The sequence below is a fragment of the Melozone crissalis genome, unplaced genomic scaffold (genome assembly GCF_028551555.1).
Source record: "Melozone crissalis strain CALT ecotype California unplaced genomic scaffold, PUWL_Pcris_2 ptg000027l_1, whole genome shotgun sequence".
Taxonomy (NCBI): domain Eukaryota; kingdom Metazoa; phylum Chordata; class Aves; order Passeriformes; family Passerellidae; genus Melozone; species Melozone crissalis.
Window position 1 is genome coordinate 76273149 of NW_026535805.1, and position 13894 is coordinate 76287042.

The 13894-nt window shown below is 34.3% G+C and overlaps 1 protein-coding gene across 2 annotated transcripts in view; it reads right to left on the minus strand.

Moving 5' to 3' along the window:
- MYO6 (myosin VI) overlaps positions 1 to 13894 on the minus strand; it is a 101149-nt gene that overhangs the window by 11615 nt on the left and 75640 nt on the right. Inside the window, exons 20-30 of one of the 2 annotated variants that reach the window (XM_054279610.1) lie at positions 13580 to 13673; positions 12105 to 12235; positions 11915 to 11992; positions 10885 to 11014; positions 10040 to 10130; positions 8663 to 8813; positions 7091 to 7299; positions 6632 to 6710; positions 4753 to 4913; positions 2176 to 2205; positions 1598 to 1636 (exon numbers count right to left, since the gene is read on the minus strand). In XM_054279610.1, the coding sequence (XP_054135585.1) occupies positions 1598 to 1636; positions 2176 to 2205; positions 4753 to 4913; positions 6632 to 6710; positions 7091 to 7299; positions 8663 to 8813; positions 10040 to 10130; positions 10885 to 11014; positions 11915 to 11992; positions 12105 to 12235; positions 13580 to 13673 (1193 nt within the window). The remainder of the gene's footprint in view (positions 1 to 1597; positions 1637 to 2175; positions 2206 to 4752; positions 4914 to 6631; positions 6711 to 7090; positions 7300 to 8662; positions 8814 to 10039; positions 10131 to 10884; positions 11015 to 11914; positions 11993 to 12104; positions 12236 to 13579; positions 13674 to 13894) is intronic. The other variant, XM_054279608.1, reaches the window with a different exon arrangement.

Consider the following 13894-nt stretch of genomic DNA (forward strand, 5'->3'; position numbering starts at 1 on the left):
TTCAAAATATATACTTTAATATTTTGTTATATTCTGTAGGACATCAAGGATTCCTGATAAATAATTTGCACTGCCTGGTGTCTAACCTTTTCGAACCTAATTTGACAAATCCTAAGGATTTTCCTTATTTAGCAACATTACCCACCACTCTAAGAGTTTGCTGCCTAATTTAGCACAGCAGAACTAGGCTGTACCCTCTCTGGTTAAACTAGTAATCTTTAAGAATGTTAATCCAATTGAATGGCTTAGTCTTTCTATTAGGATACTACTCTGCACTCTGAAGACCACTTGCTTGTTTTCTACAGGACTTCAAGCATAACAGTCTGGCAGTAAGAGGAGCATCACATTTGACATTCCATCTTCACTGCTCCATATGAGAGTTATGTATCATAAACAGTATTTTCAGACTAAAAATACAAAAGATAGTCTAATGTCAAAAGTTTCCAGTGTATGAAAAGTGAGACAAATTTATTTAAACAAGCAGATACTGAGAAGCATTGCATTTTGAATTCAACCAGAACACAGAGCCTGATTTGGCCCCAAAATTTTTTCATCTTTTTGTACATTAAAAATTGGCCACTGTCATTTGAACTATGTCAATATATGCAATACAATATGGCCATTTAAATTCATATGCTACCTTAATTACACATGATGTGGTTTATTCCTATTCTTAAAATAACACTGCAGGAGAAAAATTTAGTTACCAGCTGCATTCCAATCATCCATGATACCACTAGAAAATCCATTAAACATGTGAGACTGAGCATCTTCAGACTATATATACATAGCTTAGTAACTTGCTAAACATAGCTTAGTAACTTGTTAAACAACAGATTCCCTTTCAAAACCTCTAAACATTTTTCTTCTTCTGTAAGGTTCATAAAATCAATGTCAAAGGTTATTTCTACCATCAAGTTGCAGAAAACACTTTCTATTTACTTGCTGATATGGAAGACAATCACAAACATTTCTTTGAACAGAGTATTAGTATTTTACCAACTAGTATATTCAGACCAAAACCTGTATTTATCTTTTCTTCTGCATCATGCATAAAATCTCACATTACCATTCAGGAAATCCCAGAAGGGGATTTTGTTTGGATATCTTAAGAGGGTTTTTAATATGGTCTTATCATGGAAATTTTCAAAACTGCTTTTATTTTAAGAGAACTCTAATGAGAATATTTCCTTATTAAATGCACCAACAATTACATTACTGTTAAATGACTTCATTAGCTTTGTGCTGAATCTGTAGAAATATGCCTTTAAAAGATGTGGAGCCTTGAGCTCTGTTTATCACAAAGGTGAGAGGAGAAGAAAGCTAGAGAAGCATTAATGAAATTACAGAAAATTACAGGGTACATGAACTATTCTTATTCTTTTTCAATATAATAAATTAAAATAGCAAAGAAATAATTGCTGAAAAAAATGGTAAATGCAATTTATCTGAAAGAAATAACTTACTTATCTGCTTATCATTTAAAAAAAAAAACCCAGATTCCATTACTTCTAATTCCATAATAATTCAACCCATTTAATGTGTGATTTGTTTTTAGAAAATTATTGATTCACTGGTGTTATACCTTCTCACCTACCTAGACAATATTTCTGACATTTCTGTGGCCATTTGTTCCCTACAAGAAAATTGGTATATGAGCATAAACCAAATATATATGGATATAAAACCGGCCTTTATAACCATGAAAGTGTCTTGACAATCAAACTGAAATTAAATTAAGTGCACAGGAAACGGCTACTTATTTTTAATTATTTCAATTCAGACACACACACACAAACATATATATATATAGACATAGATATATAGATAGGTATATCTATATATATACACATACACACATAGAGAGTCCTGATGCTGTAAAGAACAATAAATCACGCAGGGCAGTGAAAAATTGATGGTATGTGAAAAACTTTACAGCAATTATATAATAATTTTTGAATAGATGTTATTTGGTATATTTGGTTATTAAAGGGTTTATTAGATGTAAGAAAAGTAATGAATATAAGGCATTAAAAATTGATTTGGACATTACAGATGCATACCAACAAAGATTACTATGGAGTATTAGTAAATAAGAGGACAATATCAATTTCTTTTGATTAATTATTGTGGTTTGTATCTATTAGAGCATTTAAATGGAAAAAAATGCCATACGCAGTCATTTGTGGCTTTGTTCCATTGGCTCTGCAAATAGAAGACATTTAATGTTAGACAAACTACTACCTAGTTAATATTTTAATAATCTGAAGCAAGAAAAGGTGGGTCATAGCATTTCTTGCTCTCTCACATCTTCTTTATTATCTTATGAATTTTTATTATTATTATTTTTAGCTGAATCTATAAACCTCTTTCTCCCCCCCAAACTTTTTCATTCAATTATGACTTAAATTATAATCTGGGAAAAGAAAATGTACAAGTGAAAGCTTCCCCCAGCCTTTCTCCCCTGTCCAATCTTTTAAAATCAGAGACTTTGAGGCATACTACTGATCTATTTCATGCTTGGATAAGCGTGTCACAAGAAATAGCAGCAATCCTCCTGTAGCTGCTCTGGGAACAGGATGGGTGTTTCTTCATGCAAGCTGTGAACAGACCCCAAGTCTAACTGCTGTGCTGGAAACACACAGGTGAGCACAGGTAGCACTATCTATGCTAAATCAGGACTTTTTTGGATTGTTCCATTGCAAAACCCAGGACAGATACACTCACAACACTCTTCTAAGACTAGCTTTCTTTTGATGTTACATGTCACACTGTACGTCTCAATAAGCCACATAAATGAATAAAAACTACCCAATTGAAAGCAGATACCTACTATCTAAATTAATTTTTACTTAACTGCTAATCATTACCTTTAATTTACCCCTGGGTGCAGTAAATCACATATTACACATCCTTTCATTACTACTGTGGATGAGTAGTAAAATTGGATAAAGCTAGAAGAGGTCCAGCAGATCCAGCACAGAATAAGCACAAATGAAAATCCTGGACCTGCTGCCAGAACAAACAACTTTTCTTCTTTGATAGAAGCCAACAAATATATTTTTCAAGGAAACTGTTAATACTTATGCCCCTTGAAATATCTATGAAAGCTATGAAAGTGAATACAGCAAGGCACTGTGAAAAAAAGAAATAAACTACAGGCAGTCAAGTTCAAATATGACAACACAAAAGTGTCGTGTATTTCTTAAAACTGAGCACATAAAATCACCCTTTTCTTCCTCTTTTCACTCAACAGTTACAACCATACAATGGAAAATACCTTTATTTTCTTCATGCCAATATGTAAGGATGAAACCAATTTTTACAGAAGTGTGATAACACTGTAAAAGCAATATACTGCATGAATTCAGTATGAAGTCACACATGCTTTATCTTATTACAGCAAAATTTAACAGGGAAGGTATATAGACTTATAGAAAAGTCAGTGATTTTAGTGTATCACACGCTAATATGTCAGTCTCAAATGTAGAAGACTGTAGACTATAACTTCTTTAGACTCTAGCAAAATTTTGATTGGTATAATATAAAGGAAGTCCTGAGACTTTATGATTTAATTATTAAATTACATAATTTGTTCTAACCAATAGTTTTCATTTCACTGAATTTCTTTTACTGCTACCTTTAAGGCAACTCCTGAAATTACATGAAAATCCTCTGATTTCAATAGAAGATACTGGGGCCTGGGTAAGGTTTTAGTTTGATTTTAAACAAGCCAAAATAAAATCAAATATTAAATTAAAAGCATTCTATTCAGGTTTTGAATGTGCAATTAACTATTTGAAGTAGACTTTGGAAACAAGGGAAAAAAATTTGCCAATGAGATAAAAAAGATCTCATATAAGCAGAAAAATCTATCACTTCTTTTCTAGATTTAGGTATTATCTTGCTCAAGAAATGATTTCCATCTCTACGCTAACATGTTCATGTTTTCTTGCACTCATTTCAACAACAACAAGCTGAGTAGAGTCATATAAATGAAGTCACCAAGTATGTGACCATGTTCACAGGTCCCTTCATGCAACTTGACCAATAAGTACCATTTTTACTGGAGCTTCTAAGTTGCTTCTAAGACATCACCTTCTACACATGAAGAGTTCTTGCTCTGCAGACAGGCAGTGTGGTTCTGTGTAACCTTTATCGGTATAAAGGTTAAGCTCATCTTATCACACATCTAAAATTGACACAAGACTAACACTTAAAATTTGAACTCATCTATGTTAGGTATTTTCATTCCACTTGAAAAAACTTACCAGTCAGGGCACAGAAACTACTTTTATTTCTGCAGTTAAAGAGAGCTTCTTTTTTAAAAAAAAAGTCCCACACAAATTCACTGTAAAAATGGAACCACCATCAAGACCCAGCAAAGATGTATTTTATTATTACTTACCACTGAAGAAATTCTATTCCCTACTTTAAATGAGTCATAAAAATCAGAATTCTAAGTTGGCCATCCTTGTTAGAACTCAAAAAAAGAAAGAGACCTGCAGTCATGTCCACAAGCACCTACAAAATCACCGATGTAGCAAGACACAAAATGAAGAAAGTCTAAGCAAAAGCAATCTAACAAATTTCAAAATTTAATTTGAAAAACATTCCAATATACTGGCTTAAAAGCTCCATTTAATGAACACAAAGTTCCATTAACCAAACAAGAGCATAGTCTTCTCCAAGGGACCAGGATGGGGAGAAAAGAAAGCACAGAGAGGAAAATGTAACTCCTTGACTCCATACCTGCGCAAACCTAAATCGAGCTGTGCCTCATCACTGATGAGCTCTGCCTCGCTCTGGGCAATCCTCATTGCAAGCTCGTGGTCACGGCGCTCCTGTTCAAGCACTGCCTGGTGCTGCGTCTCCTCCTCTCGCTCTCTAGCCAGCTGAGCCTCAATCTCAGCCTGTTTGAGAACAGGACACCTTTAGCCTTACCCAATAAAAACATGCTACATGAGCAGTATTTGAAAAAAATGCTATGTTGTGTATTGGCTTTTGAAAACATGTACAGTTTACAGAAATGAAAAATTAACAGCATTAGTATTTAGTTTGACCCAAGAAAAATGAAACAGCTACAAACTGAATCTTGGTTTTCATATAGTTTATCAAATATTGTCCACCACTTATATTAACTTTTTTAATAAAGTGCCAAGTAATTTTTTTAATATATGAATTATTTAGTTCATTATTATAAAAATTAATGTTCAGAAGTTTTCAGAATCATTAAAACTGAAATGAAACAGAGGCTATGGCTGCTCCTCCATAGCACTAACACAATACTTCCTTGATATTCTGCTCTTGGTGTCACAGGACTTTGTAATAGGCACTACTTTGGATACAGGTTGGTATTTCATTTTGAAAAGGGATTAAGACAGACACTGGAATTCTCTGTGGAACTGATCTAACTTGAATTTAAGCAAATGGTAAAACTTCCAACTTAGTGCAGTGCAGGAGCAATTCAAATATGCTGCCTCTGCAGAGTCAAACAACAGCAGCAGTTTACCATTATTATTTCACAAAAAGCCTTGCACACACAGTAAATAAAACAGGACCATCCAATTCTTACCTTCAAAAGGCACATACACCAAGTTTTAGCAGTTCCCAAAAATTAACAAGGAAACAAAACTGCTTCCCACCTATCATTGTGAAGTTGCACCACTAAAACACTAAAAACTGTACCATTACACCAGTGACTTTACCTTATGAATCTCATTTCAGAAGAGCTGATAAAACCAACCACCAGGAGGAAAGATAATGAGAAAGGAACTGTATGTGGGAGAATGAAACACCTTACAGGAATATGTATCCACTTGGATCCAAACACAGCATTTTAAAGTAAAAGTGTAAATTACATTCTGCATTGCAGATATCCACAGCTCAGAAACCAAGAAACATTGATAAAGACAATCACTATAGATGTTCTTTTTTCATAAGACTGCTATCCCAGGTCACCCAAGCAATCTCCAACAAAAAAGGAAAAGAGGGATATAGGATCCAAACACACCTCTGAAGGAGAGCTCATTATGAAATCAATAAGAATTGCCATAAATCAAGGGGAAAGGTGGAGGAGTGGGGTTTGAGCTGCATGTATTTAGTGTACATGAGTGCAGCCAAAGGAGCTACCAAGGACAGTCCTGTCTCCTCTCATTATTACTGGTACTCTCAGTGTTTGCAGTTAAGCAAGTAAATAACACAATCAAAGTCAAGATGTGACTTTAGCAAAAGAATGCCAAACTTGCCTGACATGGACCACCCACAAAACCTTCAAAGGCTAAACTAGGATTCTCCAACGTTGCATATTTTTCAAATAACTTTTAAAATCCTTTAAAAACAGATGCACCTCCACTCAGAATACTTGAAGTTGCATAGGAACTAGAAATCGGTCATCTGTCTTGACATATCCTAAACATGACACTTGCCCTATATTTACTAATAAAGCAACACTGGTGAATGACTCTGAGAAATGCATTTATAGAAAGAAGCCATTAGACTTGGTGGAGAACATAAGCTATAAAAAAGATTTATAAATAAGTAAATGAATACAAGAAAACAAAACACACAACCCCAAAACCATCACAGTAACAAGAAATCCCCCAAAGCCACACACAGCTAATGCATTAACCTGAATACGCTTTTCTTCTTCTTCTCTCTTTTTTCTCTCTTCCTCTCCCTGTTTTCTCTTTGCCTCAATCTCAGATTTCCTATTACATAAGAGGAGAAGAAAATGAAAACATGTTATTATGACACAAATGAACAAGAAATAGTAAGAAATACAAAGTCTCTTTCATAAAACTGATTGGTAGTCCACAAATCAGTACAGTTCGGATGACAGGATACTACATGTAAATTATGAAATTTTTCAAGTTCGGCTGTATTTCCAGCTGGGTCATATAATTTCTTCCATATGCTCTTCTGTCACTTGCCTTACAAATCACTGGGAAAGGAAATGTTTCAACACTGCACAGAAATACAATCCAAATTATTCTCTAAATGGAAGTGTATCAAAAACAACTTCATTTAAAAGCCTTTCCTGTTTTCTTCTCATTCTATAACTAGCAACTTATTCAAATTCAAGACTCACAGGCGTCTTTCCTCTTCTTCCTTCCTTCGTTTTTGGTCTTCCTCTTCACGTCTCTTTCTTTCCTTTTCCATTTCCTCCTGGATGCGTCGTAGCCTCTCTGCTTCATCCTCTTGCTGCTTCTTCTTTTGCAGTGCACTCAGAAGCTGCTCTGAGCTTTTAACTAAAGCATCATATTCTTTCTGTATCTGTTCTCTAGTCATTATAGTGGTCTGCAAAAATAATAAGGGGGTAATTGTTTTTTATTTGTACTTCACTTTTGAAAGAACATACTTAAAAATATTAAGTGAAATGAGATCACTGAGCACTATATTTAAATCATAAATACACCTCGGAGTTGGGAAGCTTGAGTCCACTCTTCCCTTTCTTTCTAAATCTAAGGACCCATTCCTTTCCCCTCTCCTATAAAACCATACAAAGTCATCTCCATTTCATCAATGAAATTAACTTAACTTCCTTTCAAAACATACCTTCATATTTTAAATCTTGCAGTTTTAAGCAACAGAAATTAATTCTTAGCATGCTAGGATGGGAATTAAGGCCTTCCCTGGGTATTTTGCATTGTGCTCTTATCTTCTTTAGTGGTTATTTACAGCTCTGCTTTTATGTCATAGCATAGAATAGTTTTTCTTAATATTTCTGCTAGCACTCAGAAAAAATACTGCACTGTGTTGTGACTAACTTTTTCTAAAAAGTTATTAGTAACAAATTACAGGTTGAAAATGCTTCAAAAATAGCCTTTGCTAGACGCGTTTTCAAACCTTATTGACAGGCACAATTTAATTTCATTTTACAATTCACATCTTACTAATAAAACTGCAATATGGGGATTTGCTGACCTTTTCTGATAGTGTATCATGATGATAATCAAATGATATCATTTTCAGTAGAAAAGAGAACCCTAAGCTGATAGGTTAACTCTACCATCTTTTCAACAGTGATTTTAAATAGAGAAGTCTTAATATGGCACACTAAGAAAGCTATAATATTGCATGAAACATGATTTCAAGAAACCAAACTTTTTCTAACATTCATAAATGCCAATGTGCCTTCATTTTGTCTTTGTGCTTCTGTGGTAAGAAAGAGAGGACTACAGACCTGAAGCATAATCAGCAAGCTGAATTCTCTTTACTACCAAGTTTGAAAAACCTCATAACGGGAAATGTCTCTAGTCTGTGATAAATGCCTTGTTTCAGCCCTTATTAAGTTAAAATATTGGCAATGGTAATTGGTATTCTGATAATGGTAATAATGGTAATTGGTATTCCAATAGTGAAAGCAACAAACAACTTATTGACAGCACTTATCTCGTAATATCAACATGCATTTTTTCTTTAAAACCTTCAGTGCCAATTTTGACACACAGATACCAAAGTCATATGCACCTATTTTCAGGATTCACTTCAGTTATATTTACAAATAGTTTTAAACAGGAATTACCCAATGACTGAAAATTAAGACCACAATTTTAAAGCATATTTTCTGTTAAAAAAAATGCATTGGCCTTCTCCTTTAGATGAAGCTTTTAAAATATTCCAGTACAAAGATACTTTTTCTCTCATTATTATCACATACCTTAATTTTGGTCATTGATGCATCAATAGAAGCCTCCAACTCCTTGACCTGCTTGCTTGTCTCTGCTTTTCCCTCCTTCAGAGCACTTACTACTTCATTAAATTTATCAAGTCTCTTCTTCAGTGTACGTACTTTTATCAGGCCATCAATGCTGTGAAGGTAAGACACCTTATTTGCTTATTTGAAATAATTTTGGATGGTGATACTTTTAAAACTCCACAAATCACTCATGTAAAAAAGGTAGATGGGGAGAGAAGTTATGCCTTCTGACAAAACTCTCCCTCTTCTTTGAAATTTGAACATTATCACATCAAGTAACTAAGCAATGGAGCCTTTTCCAAGCAGTAACTAAAATTACTTAGCAAACAGTGGCTCAAAATGGAAAAATGCATTTTTATTTTGAGAATTAATTTGGGCTGTTTTTTTGTTTTTCTCACAATAATAAATGGATACTAATGATTATTAGTATCCACTAGAGGATTTTAACTGGAAAGGATAAAGGCTGAGTAGTGCAACTTATTCAAAGAGCAGTAACAGAATTAATCAGATAAAACTCTACTACACAGTATTACATCCCAGAATGAACACCATTACACCCCAAAGGATTGAGAAAACAAGGCTGGGGAGGAGTTCAGGAAAACTCAAGAGTTTTTTTAAGAACCACTATTGAAGGCCCCACACAGAAGTTACAAATCTGTAGACAATCTTCCTAAACAGATATCACTGTACTGGGATTTGCAAATCAACACACAAAAGTAGAAGCGAAATCAAATCATTAAAGATGAGCACCAATTAGCTAAAAAAAAAAAGTCAGAAATGCCAAGATTCAAAATGAAATATAATCCTCAAAGGATGTAAAAGAATTTATGAGAAGCCCACAACTAGAACAGAGCTGTGTCTCTGTCAAAGAACATTAAGGTGTCAGCAGAGCTTAATTACTGAAGTAGTTTTTCTATCAGTATTCCCTGCAATCAGATAATGGAATTAATTTCATGAGGAGATAAGACAGTTATTATTTCTAAGATAAAAATGAAAAGGAGCCTATAAAGGAAGGAAGGTGTGAACTGGTAAAGGACAACAATTAACGACCTTAAATTAAATTAGACAGACTTAATAAAATATTTTTAAAAACAAGGTTGTCACTGAAGGATTTTATGAACAAAGAGATAAAGAAACATCTTTAGGAAAGGTTCAGATTTAGTCTATGCATCCTTGGAAAAGAGTGAAGGAACACAGAACCTCTAAGTCTCCTTCAATTGTACTTAGCATCACTCTATGATTTCAGACAGATTTAGTTAATAAAGTAAACCTCCTTTTACAGTCCCAAGAAAATATTATTTAAAACATACTTCCTTCAACCAAGGAATATCTTCTTACCGTGGTTTGTGCTTTCTCTTGCAAAGCCACATACGAATAGTCTTTTGTATTTTAATGCAGGCACTGGCTCGATATTTTATCTTATTTTTCACTGTAAACACACATAAGATAGAATCTTAATGCTTTATACAGTTTAACACAACTTCTATCTTCCTTACACATTTGATGTCACAAAACTGTATGTAGACTATGTGTGCCTGACAGCTTTTTGTATATTGGAACCACAACATTTAAGAAACAGAATAGCAGAATTCACAATCTTGTGCCAGGCACAGAGGCTCTCACCCAAAGCCAACAGGAACAATGAAATGTGTGCACACTCATACATCCCTCCAGATTCAGATACCAGTAACTTTTGTTAAAATTTAGAGCAAATCCAAGATTTTAGTGTTACAATCTCTGATATTTGAAATCTCCTAAGAATTCAGAAATTCTATTTGCTTCACTATAAACAGCAACAAATAATAATTGATCAGTCACAGACTGTGCTGGCCCAAATGCACAGCCATGTGTGCACTGGCATAAGGCCTTTATGCTCTTCTTCCCCATTCTAATGCAGTTTTCACCCTCCATGTTATCAGATTGCTGACATTCTGCATCAGACCCTTCCCCATCTCCCAGATACCTTTTCTGAAGCACACCACAAGTGCCAATCTCTATTGCACACCACCTTATTCCTATTCTGCCGAGTAACTTCAAGAAAAATCTCACCAACCTTGAAATCAGTTACTCAGAGTTCAGTATGTATCTGCTATACATGTCCTTGGCCACATTTCAAGGTGTTAATAATTGCTTTGCTCTATTTTTAGCCAATATTTTGAGTTAATAAAACATAAGACACATACATTTAATCACTGAGAGAGAACACCATTGAACTTTTTTCCAACGACTGCAGATAAGCCAGCGATTCACTCGTTTAACCAGCTCTGCCAAGTGATCCGGATCAGACTTCATTATCTGATCGAACTCTGCAAACTAAATGACAATTAAAACAAGTTTTACATATTAGGAGAACAGAGAGTGTTAGGTATTATTATTTGAGATCAGGCTGAATTAAAATTTTTTACATAAACTGTATGTCATTATATCAGCTTTCAATTAAAGTCAGCAGATAATTTTCTTACACTTTGTTGTTTAATGATAACAGAAATTACAAGGGCAGATTTTTTATATGTTTGCTGTATGTCCAGCACTTGGCATTTTGAATAATATAACCGTTCACTAAACAGCAAAAATACTTATTGACAAAATTTTTACAAATCAATTGCTTTTATACATCCTGGAGATGAACTCTGGCCTTCCACAACTTCAAAACACATCTAATTATGTATCTGTGGAAAAAAATAAAAGCTGAAAGCACTTCTCAATTTTTAACCTTTGTATAAGTTTCCCTATTGAAGGCAACGTTTTCTGAAAATCCCGCACTTCTGCTTTTCAGTAAATATAAGACAGGAAGAACATTTTTCTGGGATTACAATAATTTTCCTTTGTCATCACAATAGCTCTCAACTTCATCTCCTTACTCTGAATAGAAGCAGCAATGTTCAGAACCACAGAAGGAGATTTCAGTTATAAACAGATTTTACTAGAAAATATTTCTTCTTGGCTCTGACTTCATCTTTCTAAAAGTCAACATAATTCTTGGAATACAAACATTGCATTAGAAATACTGCAGCATCAGCAACAAGACTATAAACCCAATTGTATCCATAGAAATTTTGTGGTTTATTCAAAGAAAATGAAAAAAATTATTTATACAAATCCTGGGCAACCTTATTTAGGTTGGCCACACTTTTATCAATGTGTTAAACAATGTCACTTTCAAATGGCAATTATTTTAAGATTTATAATCATGAACTCCAAGAAAAAGATTACCTTGCCAGGTCTAAAAAACACCTTGGTTAGTCCAAATTTGTAATCATTTTCATTCAGTCCCAGGGCTTTAAATAGGGCCTGAAACACAGAAAACAGAAAGGATTAAATTCTGCCTCCTTCAAAGAAACATGAAAACCAACATCACAATATATTTTCTCATGTGGATGATACAGAAGAATTATTTTCTTACTTTGCAAAAAAGCCTAGGGTCCAGTCGAGCCAATTTTTCAGGCAAGTATTTCTTGTACATATTGTAGAGTTCATGAAATGAAGCTCGTGACGGGAAACCACCTTGCATCAAATCCAGAACTGACACCATCCCTAAATTCACAGACACATACACAAAACCTGGCATCAGTAACATGCAAATTAAGCAGTGAATTTTATGATAAACAGTTAGTAGGTTTATGACATAAGACTCAAAGACATTGTTCAGAGACTACACCACAAAGTTCAGCTGGGATTTGATCAAGCCTGTAGCATTTTTTGATTATGTGATCAGTCACAAAAAGTTAATACTGAACACATGAGAAAAGCCCATAAGGCTTTCTCCCTATTTGAGAAGTAACACTCAATCATCCATATGATTTTTCTTCTAATATTTCTTCCAAAATCTTTTTTCTTTTTCAGCAGATTTGACAATTTCATTTTTAAAGGGAAGACAAAAAGACCCAAATCTACACCCCAAACCACCAAATAATGCCCAACCAGGCATTTATTTCAATCATGTGAATGGTATTTGTGAGATGTGGTGCAGATACAACCTCAAATACATGTGCAGGGCAGTGCTAGAACATTTAGTGTACTTGAAGTACAAAGTATCAGCTGCTAAGATGTAACATCAATGTCCCCAGTAATGTTACAATATTTTGGCTGCAACTAGGGTATCAGTAAATCCCAGACACTGTCAGTAAGATTCAAATTACTTCAGCAGCACAGGCTATACCAGCTTTTACCCCTATTTTACATATTCTTAGCCATGGAGGCTGCAGGTAAGTTTTTAAGTTAGACCTTAACTTGTGGTTGCTGTCATAAAACGTAATCTTCTGCATACTTGCTTTCAATAGAAATTTAATTTGTTTATACTGTCTTTGTTTTTCAAAAAGTTCAGTGGGGCACGAGCAAATAAAGCTATACATTTGGAAAGCATCTAGCATTTCAAGAATAACAAAGATGCAGCATTTCATCCATGTTAGATGTTCAGCTCCAAATCAAATTAATAGTGATATAAAAAGAAACTTTTGAGAAAGCAGTATAATTAAACTCAATCATAGTATCTATAAAATCAAAGAATGCAGGTGTGCTTCAATTACTAGATATCTCAGCTAACAGTGACTGCCTCTAAATGCACACAGGAGTTTCTAACACTTCAACTGCCACAGAAATTTTAAATTCTATTGTTCCAGACTGAACTGGTGCCCTATTAATACTGTGGGCAACTCTTCTTTGCAAGAAGAGTCCTAATGCCAATTCAGATGAATTATTTCTAAAATGAATGCTGTCACTAAAAATCTAAATAGCTGTTTATAAGGTATAAATAACCTACCTTCTAGAAAACAGATCAAGCAAGGAAATACTGCTTTCATTCCACATATTTAAAGCTTACAGTAATTTTTAATCACCAAAGTAAAAATCAGAGGGAAAAATATCAGAGGCATACATTACCTGAACACTGAAGCTGAGAGAGGATCTGTCCTCCTTCAAAGTGGTGACTTGTCATCTTTAGATTAGGTTTGATACAGCGAATAAAGCTCGACCCCTATGACCAAAGCAAGAAGTTAGCAAAATACAGATTTTTAAAACTCCTAAAATAACAGTTAAATAATTAAGACTTATGGGGGTGGGGGGGAGGGGAAGATACAAAATAATAGTATTCTAAAAGAGAAATGCTGACATTATCATAGAATCATGGAATGTTAAGGGGTTGAAGTGGGCCTTAAAGATAATCAAGTCCCAACCCCACCCTTTTTCTCTCATATA